Consider the following 27,889-nt stretch of genomic DNA (forward strand, 5'->3'; position numbering starts at 1 on the left):
GCCTAAATGTTAACGAGTTATCGAACAGAAACCATGAGGACTGATAGAAAGACAGACTGACCTACAGTCCCCTTAATGTATGCAATCCGTCAGGGACACAAAAAGTTATATTTTACAATTTGCGCCTTCTTTTCCAAATTTATAATATGTTGGGGATCATACATCCTTTCCATCAATGACCTTGTTTAAGTTGTAGCCAAGGTTAAACATTATGCAAGGAGATGCCGTTGTTTTTCCCCATACCTCGACATATTTTCTTCCAATAAAAGAAGAGATAATAAAGACAAATTTGAGAATATATTTTTATCATGAACAATGAGTGTCGTTACAAAAAAGCATAAAACAAGACAAAGAATTAAAGTCTTATCAACTCAGAGTAAAAACCTCTGTTGGAGACATTCAGCGCTGGCAATATGTCATTAAGCACTAAATATTACAGAAACTTGCATCAATGTTGTCATATTCTTCAGAGTTTTATCAAGAATAGTTCAAGTCCATCGGTTCTCAACTCAGTTTCAGCTTGGTTCAACAGTAACAGATTCTGTTTTATTAGTGGTTGATTCTGTGCATGTTATATGTAGATGGCCGTCTCTGTAAGGGAAAAAAGAGCATGTAGAACAGTGACAGCTTTCATTAATACGTTCCTGAGACACAGACAGGACAGAGATCCAATCATGTTCTATGGTACATTGTACTTGATTTGTTTGAGCATAAGGCTTAAATTAAAATATATCATCGACATGAACAAACAAACACAACTAAACATTCATTAATTCTCATCTTTATATTATACATTATTATACACTGTATGATAGAAAAGAGAATGGCTTATTCTATTTTAATAATTTTACCTTCTTAGATGAAATGTTGAGTTGACCTTGGCTCCCTCAGGTAGGTCCTTCATCACAATCTGCAAACAAATTTAAAATAAATATATATTAAGCTAATAAAGTGCACCTTGAGCATATGACCAAAGCTTACCTGCTTCATTGCTAAGTAAAGTGATGGAACTTCTATGCCAGAGCTATATTTTTTGTTAAGCACTTGTGTTGTCATTGTAAACAATATTCAATGAATGCCTTAAACCATCATTATGTTTGGCATGATCATAAGACAGACAAGAGCACTCTGGCAAGGACACGACATGCTGAAACTACAAGTACTGTAATTGAAAAAAACATTCCAATGCACACTTAGTTCAAGAGCAATAGAGCATGTAGAAGTTTTGCTATATCTTGTAATTAATACATGGGCTCTATGCAAACGTCATCTCTTAGCAAAAACATGCACTCATTATTAGTGCAGTAAATGTCAGTAGTAAATGAGAGCAGTTTCTTTTACAAGAAAGCAGAGTTTCATTATAAATTATAACAACAAAGTTCAACAACACAAAAAAAACAACGGGATAGTTTACTGTAATGCAAACACCCCATAAAATTGACATTCAATTAGGAAACTTCTAGAACGCACAAAAAATCTTCATTTAATTTCAAAGGATAATTCTGACTATAATTTCCATTTTCTCTTGACTGGGAAATTCTGAGAGGCAATTTGTTGTTGCTGTTTTTAATTTTCAAAACTGTTTTTATCAATTTCGCAAGAGCTCAGCTTTTGTTTTCCGGATGTGAATCAATAAGCTTGCTTGAAGTCAGAAAACAAGTTCAAGTGGAAGCAATTTTCAAGGATGGTTGAGATTTCATCTGATCTCATGTAATTATAATAAAATCAGGAAAAACATCCAACACAAATCAGTGTTAATTTACACACCTATACGCGTCATAGGGTGGTTTAAACAGTTCAGTTGGGGCTCGGCTATTGATTGTCATGGGTAGGGCAGGAAATTGAATACACTTGACTATACATAATAAGAGCTTTTTAAGAACTTTTTTATGGAAATTAGAAATAAGGTGTGAATTTGTTCAGTCAAGTACACTTGAGGGAATACTGGAAATCATTAAAGAAGACTTCAAAACCAGCTCATTTCCTCTTGATGGCCATTTATCAGTAGTGAAGTATTCATTAGAGTCATAACTATTTTCATATATATACTGTTCAGTCTAATCTAGATTGAATTCATTATATCAGATATGAAAAAAAAAATCATCACAAAATGATTTTTACAAGAAAATACCTTCTAAAGCTGTAAAATCTATAGTCCATGTACAGATGCAACTAGACAGAGCTGTTATTTTTTATTTCCAACACTACAGATTAAATTACGTGCAATCAAGTATGCTTTGCTAAACAATAAAATAATGATGTTGACGACTGAACTAATTACAAAGAACAGGGATGATCAAAGACAAAACAGTTTAATGGGAAAATCAGCAATCATACCTTAGCTAATAACACCACGTCATCAACTTTGCTGCCTTCACAGACTTCAAGACAGAAAGACGTCTGTTTTTCCGGCAAGTTGAAATCCAAATGTTTTCTTGAATGAAGTGGAGCAAGTTCTGAGAAAACAGGCACAAGTTCAGGGCCAGTCTCGGACAAACACTGAAAATGGGTTATTTAATCATTTAACTTTATTATAAAGGTGTCTTGAATTTTTCTATTCCAACTAGAAAATGTTTTTGAAATTATCTATTCTATTTTTTGGAAAACCACTGTGTTTAATTCAATTTTCTTTAGTGAAGTACTTATAGTTTTTCTAACTTCTGAAAGCTTTTAGTATTAAATAATTGTGAATTAATTCAGTGGTCTGATTTTACTGGACAGCCCCACATTAATATGTGAAAATAAAACATCAGTCATGAAGACTAGGGTTTTCTTCATACTTAAGTTTTGATAGTTAGTCAATATATTGCTTACCTTTATACATATTGGTTTGGATATACAGTCAATATGTCGGTCTTCATTATTCAACTTGATATCTTCGTCCTCTAAATCAGACAACAGTCCAGCCTGAAAATTAGAAAGAAAATATTATAAGCCAAGACTGGCCGGAAAATCAGGAAAAAGTATCATTACCTTTAACTTCTAAACTAAGCCAGAACAGCCCTGATTTCTGGAAACTTCTTAAGTCCCTCATAACAGGATTAAGCTAAGCTCACTAATTTTGGTTTACAATATATTGCATATTATTAATTTCTTAAAGAATTCTTACACTTTAAATAGAAATTATCATTATGATAATCACAATAAACCATTTTTCATTTATCAAAATTCAATTTAAGTATGTATTATGGCTCACTGAAATAAGCTACTTAAGCCTGTTAAGCTTAAGAAGTTTTGAGAAATTTGGGTCTGAAAAAGTAAAAGTGTTAAAGTGCTATATCCGTCTGTTTCAAAGCTAAGACTGGCCTGAAAACTAGGGAAAAGTGCTGAAAGCCTTACTGCTTTTACATTAGGACTGGTACTGTAGCTCTAAGAAAACAACGGACTAAAATTCTCTTTTCCTAAAAAAATGTTTTAAGAAGCCCTCAGTATTTTAACGAAGAAAACCTCAGAAAGGCAGTTCAAAGGATGATGGAGGTCCAACCCTAACAAAAATGATTACAAGACAATCTTTGACATTTTTTCTTCTACTCTTTTAATAACAGTAATTAAAATGATTAGCATACTGTTTAATAACAGAACTCGGATAACACACAAATAAGAATCATCATGCATATAATCAGATCCTAATTAGTTCCAGAAATCCTGAATGTGATCCTCAAACAAGGACTGGGCTTCTATATAATGGATGATCATTTTGTGACGCAGGAAAAGATTTACCTTACATACATTTGTAGGCAAAAGTGCAATTAGAAACTCAGTAGAAAATTTCTTTGTGTAATTAATATTTTAGTCACGGTCATAATTCATATAACTGACAATAATTATTTTGCAGCAGGAAGGTAAGAAGAAATTCTACTCCCTTCACTGACAGACTTAATGAAATGCAGGTTTTAGAAAAGAAAATATTGTCATCTCATTAGATAAGTTTTCAATGAAATGAATACTGTTGCCTGCCTGCAGCACTCTCTCTTAGAAATGAAAATGAGAACATATATAACTAGAGCTGTCACAGGAGTGACGAATACCCCCAAATGCCGCCTGGACACAGGAATGGCAAACCATTCCTTTAAAAAAAGGCAATAACTCCAAGGTTACTACACACTGCATCTTCTTTTATCATGCATGTATTGTTTTATTTAAATCTGTTGAGTAATTTAGAAGTTATACTGCTGACAAGAAAAACTAGCCTTTCATGAGTTATCGTCCAGAAACCGTTTTCCTATTTTTAGTAACAGTGACCTTGATCTTGGCCCCACCAGCCCCAATATCGAACTTGACCGGTATCTTCTGATGTTACACCTGTGTACCAAAAATTTTTCAAATCTGTCAAGCCTTTCATGATTTATCGTCCGGAAACCGTTTTTTTATTTTTTGTAACAGTGACCTTGACTTTGGCCACACCAGCCCCAATATCGAACTTGACCTGTATCTTCTGATGTTACACCTGTGTACCAAAATTTGTTCAAATCTGTCAAGCCTTTCATGATTTATCGTCCGGAAACTGTTTTTCTATTTTTAGTAACAGTGACCTTGACCTTGGCCCCACCAGCCCCAATATCGAACTTGACCTATATCTTCTGATGTTACACCTGTGTACCAAACTGTATCTTCTGATGTTACACCTGTGTACCAAAAATTGTTCAAATCTGTCTAGCCTTTCATGAGTTATCGTCCGGAAACCGTTTTTCTATTTTTAGTAACAGTGACCTTGACCTTGGCCTCACGAGCCCCAATATCGAACTTGACCTGTATCTTCTGATGTTACACCTGTGTACCAAAAGTTGTTCAAATCTGTCAAGCCTTTCATGAGTTATCATCTGGAAACCGTTTTTCTATTTTTAGTAACAAGGACCTTGACCTTGGCCCCACCAGCCCCAATATCGAACTTGACCTATATCTTCTGATGATACACCTGTGTACCAAAAATTGTTCAAATCTGTCTAGCCTTTCATGAGTTATCGTCCTGAAACCGTTTTTCTATTTTTAGTAACAGTGACCTTGACCCCACCAGCCCCAATATCAAACTTGACCTGTATCTCCTGATGTTACACCTGTGTACCAAAAATTGTTCAAATCTGTCAAGCCTTTCATGAGTTAGTGTCCGGAAACCGTTTTTCTATTTTTAGTAACAGTGACCTTGACCTTGGCCCCACCAGCCCCAATATCGAACTTGACCTGTATCTTCTGATGTTACACCTGTGTACCAAATTTTTTCAAATCTGTCTAGCCTTTCATGAGTTATCATCTGGAAACCATGAAAACCGACAGACCGACCGACCGACAGACAGACCGACAGACCAACCAACCGAACGGCCGACAAGCTCACTCTTATATACCCCCTCAAACTTGGTTTGTGGGAGTATAATTATGACTAGGACTGTTGTAAATAGAGTGGTATATTTCAATGGCAGACTAGAACATAAAGTTAATATAATGCAATATAATTATATGAATTGGTCAAATTTGAAAAATCAAGGCTTACAACTCCAAAGCAAATTTTGCAATCTCCCAAGCTATCAAACTTATGCGATGAATTATACCGGCAAATATTTCAGTCAAGATCGGAGCATATAGGTGAAATTGGCAAGGATTAAATGGCTGTTACATTGAGTAATAGTCTGACGAGGTTGTTTATTGAAAGCACTTGTAGTATACCTACAGTACACGCATAAACATTGTGACCACATTTGGTAACAAGAGCCGTCGTAAGACAGCGTGCTCGACTACGCCGCTTTGACTTAGAATACAATTATAATGTAATAATACCAAGTTTGGTCTCTTTATGTCAAACCTAACTAAAATTATTCGATACATAAGGTGACTTTGATGCTGCCCTCCCACCAGCCGCCCAAACAATGACGCAAGTCATTCAAATAACTTGATTTCCCATTATGAAAATGTGCTTAAAAATATACAAATATGCCTTTCAAAGGAAATTAAAAACAAGAGGGCCAAATGGCCCTGAATCGCTCACCTGTCATATATTGCACATTCTTCCATTATATACAAATATTGAAAACCTAAGCCTATGAACATGGGGCCTGGCCAATTTTGACCCCAGGGCTAAAGTTTGAACAATCTGAATAGTGGTCCAATAAACGATGCTTCATACCAAATATCTAAGGCCTTCGCCTTTTGGTTTCGGAGAGGAAGATTTTTTAAGTTTTCATCATATACATATATAAGGAAACCCATGACCGCCCGGGTGGGGCCATTTTTTGACCCCAGGGCCAAAGATTGAACAATATTGGTACAAGTCAACTAGATGATATATCATGCCAAATATCTAAGCTCTTGTCACTACTTGATTTTACGTGTGTATCTATATATGTATATTTGTTATTAATTGTTGTATGTGGCCCATATTGAAAATTGGTATGTGTACTAAATATGTTATCCAGTTTAAATTAAGACGTTACTTGTCTTTGTGAGTTCGGAGAAGATTTTTTAAGTTTTCACTATAACACATATAGAGAAAACCCATCAGCCCCGGGGTGTGGCCAATTTTGACCCCAGGGCCATAATTTGAAAAAACTTTGTAGAGGTCCACTAGACGATGAATCATGCCAAATATCTAAGCTCTAAGCCACGTAAGTTCAGGAGATGATTTTTGAAGTTTTCACTATAAACATATAGAGAAAACCCATGACCCCCCAAGGGGGCGGGGCCAATTTTGACCCTCAGGCCATAATTTGAACAATCTTTGTAGAGGTCCACTAGACGATGAATCATGCCAAATATCTAAGCTCTAGTCCAAGTAAGTTCAGAGGAGAAGATTTTTGAAGTTTTAACTATAAACATATAGAGAATACCCTAACCCCCCGGGGCGGGGCCAATTTTGACCCCAAGGCCATAATTTGAATAATCTTTGTAGAGGTCCACTAGACGATGAATCATGCCAAATATCTAAGCTCTAGTCGAAGTAAGTTCAGAGGAAATTTTTGATTTTTTTTACTATAAACATATAGAGAAAACCCATGACCCCCCATGGGCGGGGCCAATTTTGACCCCAGGGCCATAATTTGAACAAACTTTGTAGAGGTCCACTAGACGATGAATCATGCCAAATATCTAAGCTCTAGGCCAAGAAAGTTCAGAGGAGAAGATTTTTGAAGTTTTCACTATAAACGTATAGAGAAAACCCATGACCCCCCGGGGCGGAGCCAATTTTGACCCAAGGGCTATAATTTGAACAATCTTGGTAGAGGACCATTTGGTGATCCTACCTACCATATATCAACGGCCTAAGCCTTGTGGTTTGGGAGATGAAGATTTTTAAAGTTTTTCCTTTTGGTTGCCATGGCAACCGGAGTTCTGCATGGAATTGAACAACTTTGATAGAAGACCACCCAAGGAACATCCCTATGAAGTTTTATTAATATTTGCCCAGCGGTTAAAGAGGAAATGTCTTTTAAGTAAATTGTTGACGGACGATGCACGACACATGACGCACGACGGACAAAAGGCGATCACAAAAGCTCACCTTGTCACAAAGTGACAGGTGAGCTAAAAAAAAATCCAAAAAAAATCAAGGGCCATAATTTGTATTTAGGCTTAAAACGGAGTTATGTTTCTTGATGTAAGATGGTCATAAATAATTTTGAATTTTATTAAGTGCATTTAATGAACGGTTTAGAAGTTTTTTTTATTAAAATCCCAACTTGCCCATAACTTTTACTTGCCTAAAACTTTAACCTAAGTCAATCAGGGGCCATAACTTGTATTAAGGATATGGAGTTATGTAACCTCATTGGGTGATGGTCCTGAACAATTGTGTGAAGTATTAAGTCAATTGAATGAAGGGTATAGAAGTTATTAAACAATATCCCAACCTGCCCTAAAACTTTAACCTTAGTTCCATAGTCAATCAGGGGCCATAATTTATATTAAAGACAATATGGAGTTATCTAACCTCATTATGTGAACATCTGTGTGAAGTATTAAGTCAATTGAATGAATGGTATTGGAGTTTTAAGTGAAAATCCCAACTTGCCCTAAAACTTTAATCTGCCCTAAAACTTTAACCTAAGTCAATCAGGGGCCATAACTTGTATTAAGGATAATATGGAGTTATGTAACCTCATTGTGTGATGGTCCTGAACTGTGTGAAGTATTAAGTCAATTGAACAAAGGATATAGAAGTTATTGATAAATATTCCAACTTGCCCTAAAACTTTAACCTAAGTTCCATAGACAATCAGGGGCCATAATCTGTGTAAAGAATAATATGGAGTTATCTAACCTCATCATGTGATGGCCCTGAACAACTGCCTGAAGTATTAAGTTAATTGAATGTAGGGTATTGGACTTATAAGTGAAAATCCCAACTTGCCATAAAACTTGAACCAGACGCCGACGCTGACGCTGGGGCGAGTAGTATAGCCCACCTATTCTTCGAATAGACGAGCTAAAAATTGGATATGAAAATAAAAAGCTCAAGTAAGACAGCGACCAAAATGAATATGGAAGAGTAGACAAGGCGAATTTGGTCAAACTGTTAACAATTCCAAGTCCATACTCTAGTTTAATCTGGCTGTTGATCCATGACAAATTCTTGCAAACATTCGATTAAAAATGTTTTATTTACCGATAGGTAGCAGACATAAAATTGTGATACTGTGGTCAGCACTCTCCATTTAAACATTTAAATGTCTGCCATGCTACGCAAGAAAGCAGATACCAATGCTTGTCTTTTGTCTTTCCCTGTCCAAGGACCACAACTCCACAGATATTATAGCCAGAGTTATTTGACCTCCTCCACTTTTGTATATAGTCAATGTGAGCATTACTACCAGGTTTTATATTGTGCATATTACAATTTAAGACCAAAATTTGATGATTTTACATGCACATGTAGTTGAAGACACAAAAGCTAAAATGAAGATTATGAGATTTCCTTGATAATGATTTCTTAATAATGTAGGTTAATATCTAATACATATAAAAGGTCACCTGCTTTGCAGCACCAATAGCAATGACCTCCTCAGGATTGATGGAGTTGAGAATATCACAGTGAGAAAACATGTCTGCCACAGCTTTCTGTAGAAGAGGCATGTTACAGCCACCCCCACATAGTATCACCTGCATCAAGAAGACCAGAAGTTTGTTTCAGAATATGTTTTTACAGGTAAAATATATATACATTGGGAAACAGTATGCAAATTTATAAATAAATATGAGTGCCGCGGAGCGAAATGCTTGCCTTTTATTCCCGGCGATAAAGGGGCATATCTCAATAATAATTTCAGGTGGATTTATGGGCCTTGCTTTACAATTACTGTATGTCTCCAGCAGCATGTTTACCAAGTTCCAGTAAATTATCTTGAACAGCTTTTGAGGTACAGTAAAGGTAAACGGTAAAGTTTTTCCAGCTAGACTTTAATTTAATATTTTTATTAGGGATGCAAACGAATGGCAAAATTGATATTCGAATATTCGGTAATTCTTTCGATCGAATATTTGATTACCAATATGAATATTGTAGTAAACTACTATTATTGTTTGCTTTAGTAATAGCCAGGGCATTTTAACCCATACGCGACGGACCCTGATTTTTCCAAACATTAGCAATGAGATTCCCCATTTACAAAAAAATCTAACAAAAGCAATAGCTTTTGAACAAATTAAAACTCGTAAATTCCTGGTTGAATGTCCTGATGCACCAACCGGTCATTCTGTAGGATTAGCGGCCTTGTTCTGGGATTGACATCCACTAAATATAACTATGGAAAAACCAAACCTACTCGGAATTAGATAAATAATAAAACGAAAATAACCCTGAATTTTGACTCATCTATTGTACAATGACCTAAATTGCTATTCTATACAGTTACATTTCAAAGCACGAACGTTATAACGAAACATGAAAAACAGCATATAACTAGCACATGTCATCCATATCATTACGGCGTTTTCAGCAAAATTGCACAGCTAAATTGGCAGCCATTACATCACTTTGGTTGCTGATTCCGTATATCATCTATTAATGGTCATTAGAATTTACCGGAAATAATTTGATGTTGTTTGATGTCACTTGTCTTATAGCCAGTTTTTGTAAAATTACGGGTACTGATTATGTGTCCCTAATCATATGACGCGTGTATAGTGTCATCACGTTCACGCCTCTGGCATTAGGGGCTAATCATTGTAAAAACAAGACAAGCCAATATATACAACAGCACAGTTGTAGGAAAAAGGTTTATTATTATATTTACCAAACAAAAAGAATCAAATATTCGAATAACAATTTTGACATTAGAATATTAAACGTTCGATCGAATATTCGTTTGCATCCCTAGTTTTTATATACAGACCAGCTTATAAATAATAATTATATAATCCAAAAGCAAATTCCTTACATAACTGTAGACTCTTGAGTTGAAATAAGGTACATTCAATCGTCAGGGTTTTTTGTTCTTTCATTCAGTCTTTGGCTTTAGTCCATGTTACTTCAAAGGGAGTGACTAGCTTATCATATGGCCTAAATTTCAGGGAGGTTTGAAAATCAGTTGTGGAAAACAGAGCCCATATACCATAACATCTTCAGACTGGGTGCGAGACTCAAGACTCAATATGGCAGATTTCAAAATCATTGTTAAATTGCTATTACAGGAGTGATTGTGTTAAAAATGACTATATCTGAACAACTTGTTCTACTGCTATTTTCACATCTTTTGAAGAAAATATTTATATGAAAAATATTTCATAATTTTTCATTTCGCTTTTCCGAGTCTGAGTCTCAAACTAGCCCTCAAGCCATGAGTGAATATGTGCCAAGTTACCTTATCTATGGATGTTCTGGTGAGATGAGCGTCAGTCAGGACCTGATCTATAAACTGGCTACACTTCTGTATCACGCCAGTAACACAGCTTTCAAACCGTGCTCTGCAATATTTCAATATTTAATTGCTTCAAACAATGACAGAAATTACAGCAAAATCACACAATAATAGAGCAATTTTGTGTATCTGTTTCTAAAAACAGTAGGCATTTCAAACTGTATTATAGTTTTCTTCAACTCTGATATTTGCTCACTCCCTTCTCTGTCCTGAAATCATTTATCTAATTGGACGCAAAATGGAAAGCATTTTTGTGTTTAAATAATTTAAGTCATAATTTTACCAATTTTGAACAGCCTTTGCAGGTACATTTCATATTGAAACAAATGAATAGAATGTATAGAACCATTGTTATTCTTTTAAAATGTAATTGAATGTGTCATATTGACAACACAATAGGCCTATTATTGTGATTACTAACAACAGAAAAAATAGCAGCTAACAAGGCATTATTACAATTTCTGTGGATGGCTTTGTTACATTCAAAATTATTGCAACTTAATTCGATCAAACATTACGCTTGGATAACCCATTTGATTTTCAGTCATACACATACATTTGTGTATATAAGCTTGTGATTTCAGCAACAAAAATATGACAAGAAAAAGAAAATATTCTTTTGAACATGTTTCAGAGAAACTTGACATTTATTTCAAAGAAGAAGTAATGCGTGAGCCAAATACCACCTTCAAAATGAATTCTGTCAAAAATGACTTAAAAATGAAATTTGCAAGGATGACTGTTAGCCCACCTTGAGACTTTCGTGTTGAAATCCAATCCATCATACAGCGAGTCTACAGCACAGAGGGCATTCTCCATCTTAGAGAGGGTGTGTTTACAAGTCTCAGCAGCATGGTGCAGCTTGGCCAGGGCTCGCTTGTTGTCCGATATATCACATCGTGACTGCCTGTGTTTTTTTTATATACAATCTAAATGAACATTCTACATATATGGAACACAAAACATGTGACTGTAATTTGAGTAGCATAATTGTAGCATTTAGTTAGGGCTAACAGCTTTTGTTGTATATTGTTGGTCAACTTAAAATTAACCTTTGGTTATTCAAACTCATTTTCGGCCAATCATGACTTTTAATCAAGAAATGAACCATTCAGACTGAATATTTACAAACCTTTTAAATTCTGCTATAAGGAAGCTAGCAAGGGCATCTGTACACCTGTCACCCCCCAGGGCGACCTCTGTTACCGTAGCAACCAACTGATACATTCCATTGTGAACTTTCACCACAGATGTTTCCGCGGATACACCACCCAGCCGAAACACCAACACACACCTGCAGCATGTAACAACAGTAATGTGGTGGGTAAGATAAGCCATTTTGACTTAATTTGTAAGAGCATGGTACACCAATTTGAAAGTGACTTACACATGGCACTAATTCTAAGCATGGTTATACCATATCGAACCATGGCTACTTCCCATATATACTGTGCGGGTTTTGAAGCTAAAAGGTTTGTGACATTACAAAACATCACTGAACAAGCAAACCTTAACCTACTGTTCCTGTTAAAAAATTGTACTCATATCCCGAACAAGGAGTACTTTATCTATTACATAGTGGTTCTGTTTATGCATTTTATTTTTAAGATACATTAAATAAAACTGTCCTTACTAAAACTTTAATACACAACTGTAACCTTCTTCTCATATATGGTGTTGGGGAATGTGAAAAACTTATAAATCAGATTATCTTGGTCAATTCACTATAGAATATATAGAGAATCTTTATTGTGATCCACTTCCTTCCTAGCAGACAACATAATCCAATTCAAGTAAGTGGCAAATAATGTAACAGGTAAGCAATTGTGACTTAATTGCAAAAAATGTAAGCCATTTCAACCAAATGGTGGAAAATGTAGCGTAAGCCACCTCAACTTCATTTAAAGGGAACAATAAAAATAAGCAATTAGAACAAAACACTTGAAAGCAAAATGGTTTTTATTCAATTTGAGTTCCTTACCCACTGTAGTGGCTGTCTGTTTGTCCAATGTCATAGGCCAGAACGGCTGCTGACGGCTCATTGATGAGGCGCAGGATATTGAAACCAGCCTGATTTGCTGCAGAACTGCAAGTTACACGATGAAAAAATTCATGCTCCTATGACCAATGTGAATTACTACTTTTGTGTGACCAATTGTATGCACTGGTTGAAACAAAGTTGAGTATGATTATTCCTGTTGATATCTACACTCTTTATGTACCGTTTATGTCTATTATCTTCATAAGGTTTATGCGACAAGGTATAAAGCAACATGATCATCTTCCAAAAGTGTGTACAAACCTGATGGCTTTCTTTTGTTCTGCTGTGAAGTGGGGGGGCACAGCAAGCACGGAGTCCTGGGACCCACTCAACCCTCCGTGGCTCTGGGCTGTCTCTGAAATGAAGAAAGGGTAAAATGCTTAACTGAATAAGTTATGAGAATTAAAACCCAGGGCAAGTTTTCTATATTGAAATAATGTAAGAATATGTTGTCAAGAAGTCATCTGCAAGTACCGTTTTGCACCTATGTCTAAATGTTTTCCCTAATCAGATCAGAATAATGGAAGACTTTCTCAAAAATTCAAGAAAAATGCTTTTTTAACAGATTCCATTAATTCAATTACTTGCATTATTAAATAGTCTGAGTTCCCGAGGCTATATAAATGTTTATCTACGTGTGGTGTGAAATACGAGACACCTTCTCTAGAACAAACAATCTGACAGCTACTAATCTGACAGGCGAAATGTACTGTGAAAAGACGTTAGGAATGCTCTTGAACTTCTGCTATAAAGTGATTAAATCAGTAAAAAATGTTTTTTGCATTGAACAAGCAATGCCCTCACCACACTTGGCATGATAATTAAGTAATCCAGTTGTAACCAGCAGTATTGTTTTGACAAAAAAGCTTTGAAGATTGAGAGGGAACAGCCCACTTTCGTCTGGGCAAGTCCTGGTATACCTAAGTAAAGCCTGATACCACAGTAATAGACAAAAGGTTATTTTGAAAATCTTGAAATTCTGTTAACAGCAAAAATCAGTTCTTCTGTTATGGTAAATAATACATTATTTTCTGTCTGTTGTAGTGCCATAAACATTGCCAATGTATTGTCAGCATACAAAAAAATCTCTACTTTTTTTGAAATGTCATTATGATTCTCATGGTCATAGATCTGTCAGAAGTGTCAGTTAAGAGTAATATTTGGTTCATTCTTCAAAATTTAATTTTTAACTACATCTTCTGATTAATTTTTTAATTCATTTTTATTTGATTAATCTGGACTTGGGCGCTTAACCAGAATAAATTAGAATTTAGCATGATGATTTTCTGCTGTATTTCATTTTCTCAAGTTATGCTTAATGTTGGAAATATCTTATCATGTACCGTATTAAAAACTGTAAATCGAGTGTGTCTTAATCTGTACAAACATCAATCAACCGACCGACCAACCGACCGACAGACCAGTCGGTCAGTCGGTCAATCTATTATTAGGTTGAAAAATAATATGCCATGAGTTTGTCATAGGAGCGATTTATTCTTTTAATAAGGCTGTGGAATATCTTCAATATGGCATTTATAACCATATCAAGTACAAATGTACATGACTAAATATTGTAAGCAATTGAACAGCATTACTCTCTTACCATTCAATAGAAAAAGCAAGGTAAAGTACACATCACATTTATTAGTAATCTACAACACAGATTGGAATGTAGGAAGGACAGAAAATAATTAAGCCTTCCATATTCCATATAGAGTATCTTAGGCTTGTGACTAATCAGAAAAAATAATGAGGCCAAAAAGGTAATCCAAGGATAATAACAGAGTAGAATATTCAAGTCTGGTTTTCTGAAGTTGTATTAGATGACAAATAATAACAAAGCAAGCCAATGCTAGTGCTCATCTGTATTTTCCCAGTTGGCCAAGGGGAATAACACAACAAATCTTTTAGCCAGCATGATGGTCCTTACATTGTATCATAATGTATCTTTTCATTTGTAAAATGCATAAGAAATTGGATTTTTTTTTTGGTCACCTCTTTGTGAATGTCCCTTGGCCTTTACAATTATGAAAATAGCAATTAAATGCCTATCATATTGTACCATATTGTATTTCAAACAAAAAAGCCCCCTAAAGAAACCCCTATAACGGTCAGCAGAAAACCAGCGACAATCAAGAAAGCCAGTAGCAATCGAGAAGTCCAGTAGCAATGGAGAAAGACAGTAGCAATGCAGATAGCTAATAGCAATGGAGAGGTCTAGAAGAAATGAAGAAAAAAAGTAGCAACAGAGAAGTCTATTAGCAATGGAGAAGGCCAGTAGCAATAGAGAAATCTAGTAGCAATAGAGAAGTCTAGTAGAAAAGAAGAAAGCCAGTTGCAATGGAGAAAGCCAGTAGCAATGGAGAAAGTCAGTAGCAATAGAGAAGTCTAGTAGAAATGAAGAAAGCTGAGTTGCAATGGAGAAGTCTAGCAGCAATGAAGAAAGGTAGTAGCAATAGAGAAGTGTAGTATTAATGGAGAAAGCCAATAGCAATACAGAAGTGTAGTAGTAATGGAGAAAATCAGTAGCAATAGAGAAGTGTAGTAGTAATGGAGAAAGTCAGTAGCAATAGAGAAGTGTAGTAGTAATGGAGAAAGCCAGTAGCAATAGAGAAGTGTAGTAGTAATGGAGAAAGTCAGTAGCAATAGAGAAGTGTAGTAGTAATGGAGAAAGTCAGTAGCAATAGAGAAGTGTAGTAGTAATGGAGAAAGTCAGTAGCAATAGAGAAGTGTAGTAGTAATGGAGAAAATCAGTAGCAATAGAGAAGTGTAGTAGCAATGGAGAAAGCCAGTAGCAATAGAGAAGTGTAGTAGTAATGGAGAAAATCAGTAGCAATAGAGAAGTGTAGTAGTAATGGAGAAAGCCAATAGCAATACAGAAGTGTAGTAGTAATGGAGAAAGTCAGTAGCAATAGAGAAGTGTAGTAGTAATGGAGAAAGTCAGTAGCAATAGAGAAGTGTAGTAGTAATGGAGAAAGTCAGTAGCAATAGAGAAGTCTAGTAGCAATGGAGAAAATCAGTAGCAATGGAGAAAGTCAGTAGCAATAGAGAAGTCTAGTAGAAATGAAGAAAGCCAGTTGCAATGGAGAAGTCTAGCAGCAATGAAGAAAGGTAGTAGCAATAGAGAAGGGTAGTATTAATGGAGAAAGCCAATAGCAATACAGAAGTGTAGTAGTAATGGAGAAAGTCAGTAGCAATAGAGAAGTGTAGTAGTAATGGAGAAAGCCAATAGCAATAGAGAAGTGTAGTAGTAATGGAGAAAGTCAGTAGCAATAGAGAAGTGTAGTAGTAATGGAGAAAGCCAGTAGCAATAGAGAAGTGTAGTAGTAATGGAGAAAGTCAGTAGCAATAGAGAAGTGTAGTAGTAATGGAGAAAGCCAGTAGCAATAGAGAAGTGTAGTAGTAATGGAGAAAGCCAATAGCAATAGAGAAGTGTAGTAGTAATGGAGAAAGTCAGTAGCAATAGAGAAGTGTAGTAGTAATGGAGAAAGCCAGTAGCAATAGAGAAGTCTAGTAGCAATGGAGAAAATCAGTAGCAACAGAGAAGTCGAGTAGCAATCGAAAAAGCCAGTAGCAATAGAGAAGACCAGTAGCAATGGAGAAGTCTAGTGGCAATACAGAAGTCTAGTAGCAATGGAAAAGGCCAGTAGCAATGCAGAAAGCTGGTAGCAATACTGAATAGAAAGGTCTAAAAGAAATGAAGAAAAAAAGTAGCAACAGAAAAGTCTATTAGCAATGGAGAAGGCCAGTAGCAATAGAGAAATCTAGTAGCAATGAAGAAAGCCAGTATCAATGGTGACGTCTCATGGCGTCAATGAAGCAAGCCAATAGCAATAGAGAAGTCTAGTAACAACTGAGAAGTAAAATAGCAATGGAAAAAGCCAGTAACAATGGAGAAAGCCTGTAGCAATACAGAAGCCTAGTAGCAATGGAGAAAGTAAGTAGCAATGGAGAAAGCCAGTAGCAATGGAGAAGTCTAGTAGCAGTTTATTGTTAATAAATAATGTCTATCTCAAGATAGAGAGGCTACACAAAATATATTTTAACTGAACTAGAAATGGCGAACCTACACTTTATAATGAATTTCATTGTCATTTCAAAAAGTATTTTAGTAAACAAAACAATATGATGCGCACATGACCCTTTACTTCAAACATGAATGGACTTACCCAACATTTTCTTGTAAATGGTCACGGCAATGTGAGATGGAGTGAACATCTTTCTTGACTCCTTGTAGTCAACTTCATACATTGGGTCCCCATTTTTATCTAAAACCTAGAAAATACCTTTGACCATATAAATCGTTAAAAATATTAAGAACATAATCTTAAAAACTTGACACAAGTGTCGTAACACGCCAATACAACATTTGAAAATGAACACTTTCTTGACATAACTGTACAATACCAAAATGTTTCTGATATTATGGGAGAGAACTAAATTTCTGTTCACCTAGTAAGTTCAAGAGTTATTTTACTTATACCGGTATATCATGAGAGAGCAATCTTTTGGGATGAACCTTTCAATAATAAAATGAAAAATATTCACATTTTCTTTTTTAAAGAGAAATTATACAATATCAGGTCCCAGTTACTTAAAAATACTATAATAATAAAATAATTACTCAATAACTCAATAAAGTCATTTTACCACATGACAGCCTAGCATGGTTCAAAACTTTCTTTGTTTTTACTTTGATGGGACCATATTCTCTCATAGATTATATAGAAATAGATTTTTGGTCCAAAGGTTAAAATAAGTTGTAATAGGGCAAAAAAAGTAATTATGTAATTACCCTCAAAATGAATCTGCGAAATCCTCAGTTCTTTGCATATTTAAAGACCTTATAAGGGAGCTGATGCACAAAATATGGTTAAAAATATTCAAAATATGAAAGAACTTGACTGTTGTTTTTTTCTCATTTCTGTTTACAATATAAACAGGATTTAAAATAGTGTACCTAGTTAAGTAAGAACTGGAGACTTTCAAGAAACTGGGGCCTGGATTATTCACTAACCGTGGCACTAGCAGTTCGTTTATACTGTGTAACAACAGGATCATCAAATCTGCGGCCAAGAATCTGCTTAACATGGCAGACGGTGTTCTGTAAGTTCCGGATCATGCCCTGCTTGGCAGCCTGACCCACCGCCTGCAAGTGAGAAAGAATACAATATCATGCTGTGTTAGGCAGCCTGACCCACAGCCTGCAAGTGAGAGATATAACAAAATCATGCCGTGTTAAGAAGTCTGACCCGCAGGCTGCAAGTGAGAGATATAACAAAAACATGCCCTGTTAAGCAGTCTGACCCACAGCCTGCAAGTTAGGAATACACAATATCATGCCCTGTATGGCACCCTAACCAATAGTCTGCAAGTGAGTGAGAATACAATATTATCCTCTTTTTGGCAGCCTGACCCACTGCCTGCACTTGAGTGAGAATACAATGTTATGCCCTCCTTGGCAGCCTGATCCACTGCCTGCACTTGAGTTAGAATACAATGCTATGTCCTCCTTGGCAGCCTGACCTTCTAATGTCTGAAATCTGTTTTCAAAGTAGGAAAATAAGGATTTTTTACAATCATTTACTTACAATTTTTAATCTTCAAATTTCAATATTAATGCCCTACTTTAGTGATACTTTGATGAATCTAAGCTGTGAATGACAGGCTTCTTAAAAATTGAATAGGTTAGGTATGTGGCCACTTAATCGATCAGTATTGTTTGAATGATACTGAATTGCCTGAAAAATACCGTGGTACACAAGGTAATCAGTGAAAAAGCATTAAAACCTAATTATTCAGGACCAGCCATTTTGACTGAAGAAGAAATTATAGTTGAGTTTTAGCCAGTTTTTAAAAAGGACAGAGTGCTGCGAATGAAACAAGAGCTGTCACAGAGACAGCGCGCTTGACTATTCCGCAGCTTTTCGGTGTATGGATTGAAAAGTTTTGGCGAAACATGCATGGACCACTGTTAGATTAAATTTCAATGCAATACATGATGTGCTGAGATATTTACATAAATTGAATGGAAAATATTTGAAGTGGTATGCAAACTCTAACGTAAATTCTAAGTCGAAAATGTGGCATAATTTTGACAAAATGCTTGATAAAGTTACCTCCTCCTGTGTACAGGTTGGGGGTATGATGGTGAACAAGCGTGCAAAGTTTCAAAGCCAGATGTCAATGGACTTTGAAAATATTTGAGCTGGTACGCAAACTTTAACGTAAATTCAAAGTAGAAAAAGGGGCATAATTTTGTCAAAATGCTTGATAGAGTTACCCTCTTCCTGTGTACAGGTTGGGGGCATGATGGTGAACAAGTGTGCAAAGCCAGATGTCAATGGACTTTGAAAATATTTGAGGTAGTGCGCAAACTTTAACGTAAATTCTAAGTAGAAAAGATCAAACTTGGCCTTTTCCGTATTTGTTCTATTTTTGAAAACTTACTAGAGCGTGACTCCGTATTGTCTTTTTTATGCTGGTAGTGTAAACATGCCACTTATAGGGTGTTAAGACTCGACTACGCAGGGGAGTTAAGTTCATATTTCTTCTACTTTCCTTTTAACATTTTCTGGTCCAGAAAAAGCCACTCGCAGAATTTTGCAAGCTTGAATAAAAGTCACTCACAATTTGCAAATGTCGCTCGCAATTTGCGAGTATGCGAGTCTAAATTTGAACCCTGCAAGTAGGAAAATGTACTTCTGAACAGTAGAAAATACATTGTGTATAACAAAAGAAGAAAAAAGTAGGTCTTTTAGAGCAGTAGGGAAGGTAGAATTAATAGGGAAAAGTGGGAATGCTGTAGAGCCTGCATACTAGTTGCAGGCCATAAACATTTCAAAACAGGACCACATTGTGAAAGACTTTGTCTGAGTGATAATTACAAAGATTTTCATATTGCTGTTTATGTTTTATGTTAAGAAAGAGAAAACGGAGGATTGTCTAAATGATTGGATTCCTAATTTGGATCAGTGAGGCCTTTGATAAGATTGCAAGTTGTCTTTATAAAGGGAAAATTATCATATTATGGCAACACTGTATTATGTGAAGTTAGAAAACCACATAAAATCTAGAAAAGCGATGTTCACTTCCACAAAACTTTGTATAACAAAGTTGGGTATTACATAACCAAAATGCGCAAAACCAAAGGTACTTTGGTGCCTTATGTTCAATTATATCAAATATAAAAGTGCTTTGTTGGTGTGCGCACCAAAAAATGAACTTTGTACTTTTAGGAACAAGAACACTTCAACAAATCCACTTTGTTGGTGTGTGCATTGCTCAGTACAATTAAAAAAGCAATTTTTCATCACATCAAAGCATATGCTTGATTGTAAACTTGATTATCAAATCAATTGTACTGTAAGAGAAACTATAGTTTGAAATCTTAATGATGAATTATTATTTGTGTTTGAAACTTTTGGTAATTGTTGTCAGCAAAATACAACAAGAGAGCCAATACAAGATGGCCGGCCCTCTAGGGCTAACCTGATTTAACAAAGGGTTCTTAAGTTATTGATTGAACAACATACTTGATGCTGCCCACCTGTATGCAACAAGTGAAACTATAATTTGTCCTGCTTGAAGGGTGAATAAACAAGAGGCCCAAAAGGGCCTATGCTCTACTGGCATGGCTTTTGTGGTCATATCAATCCAGAGCATGTATGTATGGGTAAAAGGCAACAGACATATAGTTTATGTTTTGTGTTTGGGTTACCTGAAAATGTAGCACGTTCAACATCTGAGCCCAGAAAGTATTGTAAGCAGATTAGTTGCATGAACTATTTTAATATGTGCCAAGAAAAAGTCATCTGACAAAAAAAATGCTTTCAAAACTGTACTTATAGTAAAATTTTCTGTAGTTTTAAAAGTTAAAAAAAGTTGGTCAAAAGGTCAAAGTCAAGGGCATCCTAGGACAACATTGATCAATTTGAACAAACATTCACAATCAATTGTGCTGAGATGGATGCACGTACACACAAAAAGATTTTCAAACCTTTCCAGATTTATGTTTACCAAACCTGTGAACCCTGGGTGTGGCCAGTAATGACACCAGGTGCATAACTTAAACATTCACAACCAATTTTGTTAAGATGAATGCGCAAACTACAGAACTTAAAGCTAAAAAATGGCCTTTGGGCTTTCAACAAGAACAAGGCAGAGTAATTCACAAAATCAACTGCAGAAGCAAAAAGCAAATTTTCTCTCAAAATCCTAGACTTGCAAATTGTCTCCCTTAACTCTAGACTTGAATTAACATACACATGTAAACTTGGCTAAAAATAGAATTCGCTCATGCAGACCTGGCTAAAAATAGAAAGCATTTCTTTAAAACTTTCATGGCCCATAATCTAGGCATGCATGGGCGGATCTGGCTGGTTTTCGAAAGGAACTGAGCTCTAATGGATATCTAGATACTGTACAAGTTTCATCGAGATACAATCAAAACTGAAGACTGTATCGTGTTCACAAGCAATTGTTTACAGACGCACGGACGCACGGATGCACATACTACGTACACATTACCATCGCATAAGCTCTTCTGGCCTTTGGCCAGTAGAGCTAAAAATCATAAAAAATATGCATATGTATAATCATTTACAAAGGTCCATGACTCTTACAATATTTAAGTTGGAGAAATATAACTTGAAAAGCTCATCACTACTGCAAATTAGTTTATTAAGTTTCAAGTTAATATCTTCAATGATTGTAAAACAATGAAAAAATTAACAAGAGCTGTCACAGAGACAGCGCGCTCGACTATTCTGCCGCTTTTAAGTGTAAGGATTGAAAAGTTCTGGCCAAACATGCATGGATCACTGTTAGATTAAATTTCAATGCAATACATGATGTGCTGAGATATTAACATTAATGTGGTTCCATGCAAAAGCTTAACCAGAATTTCTAAGTCTGATAATAAAGGGCCATTTTTTGCAATTACAGTTACCTAACTTGGTTATTCAAGTAGGTTGGGTGGTTGAATACCATTGTATAAAGTCTCAATGCAATACATCAGGTAGTTGCTGAGATATTATCCTATGTGTGCTAACATGCAAGACCATAACCAGAATTTCTAAGTCGCATAATAAAGGGTAAAAAATTATATAATTTGAAAGACAGAGTTATCTTACTTGATTAAATAAGAAGGTTAAATGGTTGGGAGCCTCTGAGAAAAGTGTCAATGCAATACATGATACATTTGCTGAGATATTGACTTAAATGTGGTTACATGCAAAACCTTAACCCGAATTTCTATGTTGAATAAAAAAGGGGCCATTATTTGAATATAATTCAAACTAAAGTTATCTTACTTGGTTAATTAAGTCGGTCGGATGGTTGAGTAACATTGTATAAAGTCTCAATGCAATACCTCAAGTTGTTGTTGAGATATTAACCTGTGTGCTTACACACAAAACCTTAACCAGAATTTCTAAGTCGAATAATAAAGGGCAATTATTTGCATTAAATGCAAACTAGAGCTATCTAACTTGGCAAATTTAGTACGTTGGATGGTTGAGTACCATTGTATAAAGTCTCAATGCAATTCATCAAGTAGTTGCTGAGATATTAACCTTTGGGTGCTTGCAGCCAAAACCTTTACCAAGGTGTGACGCTGACGCCGCGATGCCGACGCCAGAGTGAGTAGTATAGCTCTCCTTATTCTTCGAATAGTCAAGCTAAACTGTACAGATCCACATCATACAGATCCACACTGTACAGATCCACACCATACAGATCCACATCATACAGATACACACCGTACAGATTCCACACTGTTCAGACCCACACTGTACAGATCCACACTGTGCAGATCCACACCATACAGATTCCATACTTTACAGTTACACACTGTAATTACCTGTTCATGTTCTGTAAATGCCACAATAGACGGTGTAGTTCTATCACCCAGATCATTGGCTATCACCTCTGTCTTGTCATCCTGGAAAAATAAAAACACTTTAATCACCATCTGTCAATTTTCATTCAATACCTTACAATGGTTTCTGAGTTCTGCTCGAAACAAGCTTTGCTTGAAAATCAAGGTTAAAGGGGAGATTACTCTCCAATAATGTGATAAAGAGTTAGAATGATTGTGCCATACAGTGTGCACAACTCCAGATTGCCATCTATCAATGTTACAAGTTCCATTGAATTGCTTCAAGTAATTTCAAAGTTTATCTCCAGAAAAATAGTGGTTGACGCAGAATAGAAATTAAAGTACATGGCAGGTGCGTACCCAGGCATACGCCAGTATGCCAATGCGTACAGTTCGTCAGAAAAAAGCGAAAAAATAAAAGTTCCAAAAATGCAATAAAAAGTAAAGGCTGGGGGGGGGGGGGGGGGGGGGGTATAAGAAATGATTACGTCAGAATTTTATCGTTTGTTGGTTTTTATAGTGTAATACCTAAATTCCGCAAAAAAAGGTGATCACGATGTAGATCTTAACTTAAGTTATACATGCGTTATTTTCCCATAACCTACCAAATCGGTGTGGATCCTGTTGACCTCCTGGTAAATGATCCGAACGATGTTTACAAGGCGGGACTTTTAAAAATGACTGAACAGACATTTAATCCGCCTTACAGTGATATTTTCGGGCAAAAACTAGACGACAGTGAGAAGAAAGAGCTATTAACCGCAACTTGGAACAACGTTCACCAGTATAAGTTCCCTTCCAGGTCAGTACTATATAATGTTATGATACATCTTGCATGTTTATTAAAACATCCTTATCGAAATTCTTCTCTTAGCTTATCCACAACCGTTTGTTTACTATCCCGGCTCGAGGAGTAGATTCGTCATCGCAGAGTCATCGTTGCACCGCCTTTCTGTGCCGTCTGGTCTTGATCTGATTGGGTGGCTGTTTGTTTTGCATGTGGTGTGCCCTGCAAGACCTTCAATCTACTTTTGATATGCCCTTTTATCACATAAATACTCTCGATTTGAGAACAATTCACGGAACATGTGTGATAACAAAAAACGAAGTGAATTCGTACGCACCGCATTTGATACACGAAACTGTTTCGGTAATAACAATAATCCGTCACTCGTTTTCTTTTGAGATCAAGATTTCTTAAGTTCGTCTCGAGAAAGACATTTATTAACCTCGCAAATTGTCTCGGTTAATAGCTGTTAATTTCTAGACCCATTTAAGAAATGTTGATCTCCAAAGAAAACCCATGACGGATCGTATATTTCTCAAATAGTTTTAATAAGCATTTACACAGCTTCTGACACAAAGTGTCATTTTGTTCATCTAGTAGATATTCAGAGCTGCCATTTTCTACAGCTATTAAATATGCCTTTACGGTTGTTTTTGTGTAGTACATCCTGTGTATATTCCTGTTTAGGCTGAACGTAACGATGCCGACGTATGGGATGCGCTTTACGACAAGTCAGTATCAACTGCACACGACGTCGATGTAGAGCCGTAGGTTCCACGGCGATTTGGACGTCAAGTTCACAGACCGACCGCCCCAGCAGAGACCCCTTCCCAGTACTGGAAGACAAACATGTACCTGCCGTTCGTTGACCATTTGCTTGTTGATCTAGACGCACGGCTGTTGAAAGGCAATGGACGGTACAAGGTACAGTATCTGCTGCCTCCAAAGGTAGTGTAATCAAGGAATGAAACGAATAGTTTGTGCTGCAATGCACCAATCATAAAACTACATTGGTAATACAATGTAGGTTTTAACCCGTTCACTGCCTTACCCCGAGTATCGTTATATATTCAAACAACTAAAATCTGAATGAGACGCCGAGTAGCTCGGCGTCTCATTTGGATCCAAGTTCTTTGACATTTTCACAATGATATTACCAAAAGGTCAAGGGAGTGTGAGAAAACAAAATCGGAAGTTGAAAAAAATATCGCGCATGTACACGACTTGCCTGCCAGTGAACGGGTTAATATCTGAATACATTTACATGCGCATGCTTTAAAGATATTAAAATTAAATAATTATTGATCGTTTCCACAATAATAAGAAAATCCTAATGAAACAAATGAAACCCTTTAATCTAATAAGCACCGGATCATTGGCCGCATATATTTAAATGGCATAAGTGTGAAAATACAATAAAGATTTATTTGCAGGTCGACGGTCTCACCCATGCCGTAACGATAGAAATATTCCAGGAGTTCAAGTTAGACCTGCCAGATGACGAGCCGACTTTCGAGCGAGAGTGTCAACGTTGGACAGCGAAGTGGACTGTAACTTCACCCGCTCCCTACTCAACCCTGGAAAAAGCATTGGACGTAGCTACTGAGGCATCCTAACATAAGGATCTGCCTCATGGTTCTGTTGTGTATGCCAGTAGCAACGGCCACGGCTGAGCGCTCATTTCCGACAATGTGTCAAGTCAAAACGTATTTGAGGAGTACCATGACAACTGAGCGAATGTCAGGCATGGGTTTGATGAACATTTACAGCGAACGCAATATCAACGCCGAACATGTCGTTGACACATTTGCAAGAAAAAAAGGATCGTCGCCTGGCTCTTTTATTCAGAATTTAATAACCATTGTTATGCACAGTGCCATATTTAGGTAATAGATCCGCTAAATACAGATTGACTGTATCTTATTCTTAGACGGTCATTAACAAACAGTATTGAAGCTTATTAATGACAGCTGGTAGCTTAATGCCAAAAGAAACTATTCTAGAACGCTCTTATAAAAGCGTTCTGCATTGATTGAACACCTTTTTCAAAGACCACACTGTCCTAGTTTTTGGTTTTGACTGGTCGCTTAAAACTGGTTTGACTGTATTTCTTCCTAATATCCTATAACTATTATGTAACATGTTGTTGAAGTCTAGGTAATATATTGCATTCGCTTCTTCAGTTTAAGATTTTTTTTAACTTTTTTGCTTTTAAATTTAGTCCAATCAAAACACTCATACTTAACAATTAAGAAAAACATAATCTTAAGAAGCTACTGGAATATGAGCTTATCAGAAGAGTAAGAAATAACTGATCCGATTACGATAGTTGTATGCCTGAAGGAGCTACACAATTACTAATGTAACCCTTTTCATTTAGCTCATTTGCCCATTGTAAGGCATTGTTATAAAAATAGATTGAGTTTCAACAAACGAAGTTGACCACTATCCGCCATGTTGGTTTCAAAGTAAACTAGTTTTCGGATGGAACAAACCGATGAAACCGCCTCCGGTAGGTGTTTCGATAGTTTCAAAAACCGGTTTCGGTTTTCGTTAAAAAACGATTGAAACTGGTTTTGGTTTTATTTGAAACTATTACAACAAATACACAGTTCTTGAAACCGATATAAAACCGAAACCAGTTTATTACCAACAAAAACGCCCTGAGTGATAAATTTGATGTAGACGCCACAGCAAAGCACATTAACAGGTGCGTTTAATTATCATGTTTACAAATCGTCAGGCTTGCATGAATACAAGTTCGATGATATTCTAATTGTTATCATCATTTTAGTCCCGTGAAAGAACAGCTAGATATTTTCCCCATACATTTTAAAAGTAAAATAATTAAGTATAGATCTATTTGTGTTAAGTTACAATATTTTATTAACTTATCTAGATACTGTTAAGCATAGCATGGAGACAGTTTCAGTCTCCGCATGTGGTTAAATATACCGGTGAGGTGCGCAAGCCTTTCTGGTCAACGCAATATCTCAATTATTCAGCGGATTGGATGTTAAATAGAGACGCCACTCATCACCCCAGATCTTTTTGTTTATTTAAATCAAATACAAGTATTGATTTTTGGAAAAAATTATAAAAAAATATCGGGACAAACAATGTTAATTAAGGTAAATATTCATCTATTTGTATGCTTTTATACGTGCCAAAAGGCCCCTCTTTCTTTACATTTATTAAAATAATTTTTAACTGTTTATTTTAAATTCGAAAATATCTTTTCATTTCCTCAATTTGTAAAATATAAATTAATTTTAGCTTAAATTAAAAAAAAATCATTTTATGTCTTTATTCATAACCTTGATAGATTGATATTGATTTATAGAACATGATAATACAGTGTTTTTGTAGCTTAAAAACTTCAACGAATACCATCAAAAAATACATGAAGGATGTATTTAAGTTGTAGTATACTTAAAATAATAAATATATATGTACAATTAAGTTATGGAAGCCAACACTAGTGTTGGAAGCCAGAACTAGTGTTTTTGCGTACTTAATTCCTATGACGTCTACGTTTTCCCCCAATATTGATCATTGACCTCTTTGCTGCCTTACTGCAGTACAATTATAAATATTGATCATAAAATGGTTTTATTTAATTTTCAATAATCCTCGATCTTTTTAAATTTAGAATACAGGGTATGCCCAAAAGATCTTGAACACATGGCTCTAATTAAAACAAGAAACGCCGCAATGCAACGAAACCAGGTTTGTAATGATTGACAGAAGAACTTAGGCCTGTGTCTGTTTTTCTATTTTAAGTAACAGTGACCTTGCCCCTAGGGACCCCAAATGCAATCCATTGAAAGGTATCCATAAACTCTTCCTTTATACCAAGTTGGAGCAGGATATGTCAACCCTAACTTAAGGTATTCAGTTTCAACCATTCTTCTACTTTTAGTAACAGTGACCTTAACCTTGAATCTAGGGACCCCAAAACGCAATCCCATTAAAGTATCCATAAACCCTTCCTTTATACCTGGTTTGGTCAAGATATGTCAACCCTAACTAAAGATATTCAGTTTCAACCATTTTCTATTTTTAGTAACAGTGACCTTGACCCTAGGGACCCCAAATGCAATCACATGAAAGGTATCCATAAACTCTGTCTATAGACCAAGTTTGGTCAAGATATGTCAACCCTAACTAAAGTTTTTTCAGTTTCAACTGTTTTTCTATTTTTAGTAACAGTGACCTTGACCTTAACCCTAGGGATCTCAAACACAATCCCAAGAAAGGTCTCCATATACTCTTCCTATAGACCAAGTTTAGTCAAGGTATGTCATCCCTAACTAAAGTTATTCAGTTTCAACCGTTTT

At 35.9% G+C, this 27,889-nt stretch overlaps 1 protein-coding gene across 2 annotated transcripts in view; it reads right to left on the reverse strand.

The window, feature by feature from the left end:
* Nucleotides 1–282: 282 nt before the first annotated feature.
* LOC128216675 (heat shock 70 kDa protein 14-like) overlaps nt 283–27,889 on the reverse strand; it is a 29,716-nt gene continuing 2,109 nt past the window's right edge. Inside the window, exons 2-15 of one of the 2 annotated variants that reach the window (XM_052923311.1) lie at nt 24,997–25,126; nt 22,745–22,825; nt 17,900–18,031; nt 17,052–17,157; nt 13,144–13,237; nt 12,823–12,927; nt 11,974–12,135; nt 11,593–11,748; nt 10,785–10,887; nt 8,956–9,084; nt 2,815–2,907; nt 2,338–2,499; nt 852–910; nt 283–591 (exon numbers count right to left, since the gene is read on the reverse strand). In XM_052923311.1, coding sequence (XP_052779271.1) covers nt 516–591; nt 852–910; nt 2,338–2,499; nt 2,815–2,907; nt 8,956–9,084; nt 10,785–10,887; nt 11,593–11,748; nt 11,974–12,135; nt 12,823–12,927; nt 13,144–13,237; nt 17,052–17,157; nt 17,900–18,004 — 1,350 coding nt within the window. In that variant the 5' untranslated portion in view covers nt 18,005–18,031; nt 22,745–22,825; nt 24,997–25,126 and the 3' untranslated portion in view covers nt 283–515. The remainder of the gene's footprint in view (nt 592–851; nt 911–2,337; nt 2,500–2,814; nt 2,908–8,955; nt 9,085–10,784; nt 10,888–11,592; nt 11,749–11,973; nt 12,136–12,822; nt 12,928–13,143; nt 13,238–17,051; nt 17,158–17,899; nt 18,032–22,744; nt 22,826–24,996; nt 25,127–27,889) is intronic. The other variant, XM_052923310.1, reaches the window with a different exon arrangement.

Source organism: Mya arenaria, chromosome 14 (assembly GCF_026914265.1).
Source record: "Mya arenaria isolate MELC-2E11 chromosome 14, ASM2691426v1".
NCBI classification, from domain to species: Eukaryota; Metazoa; Mollusca; class Bivalvia; order Myida; family Myidae; genus Mya; species Mya arenaria.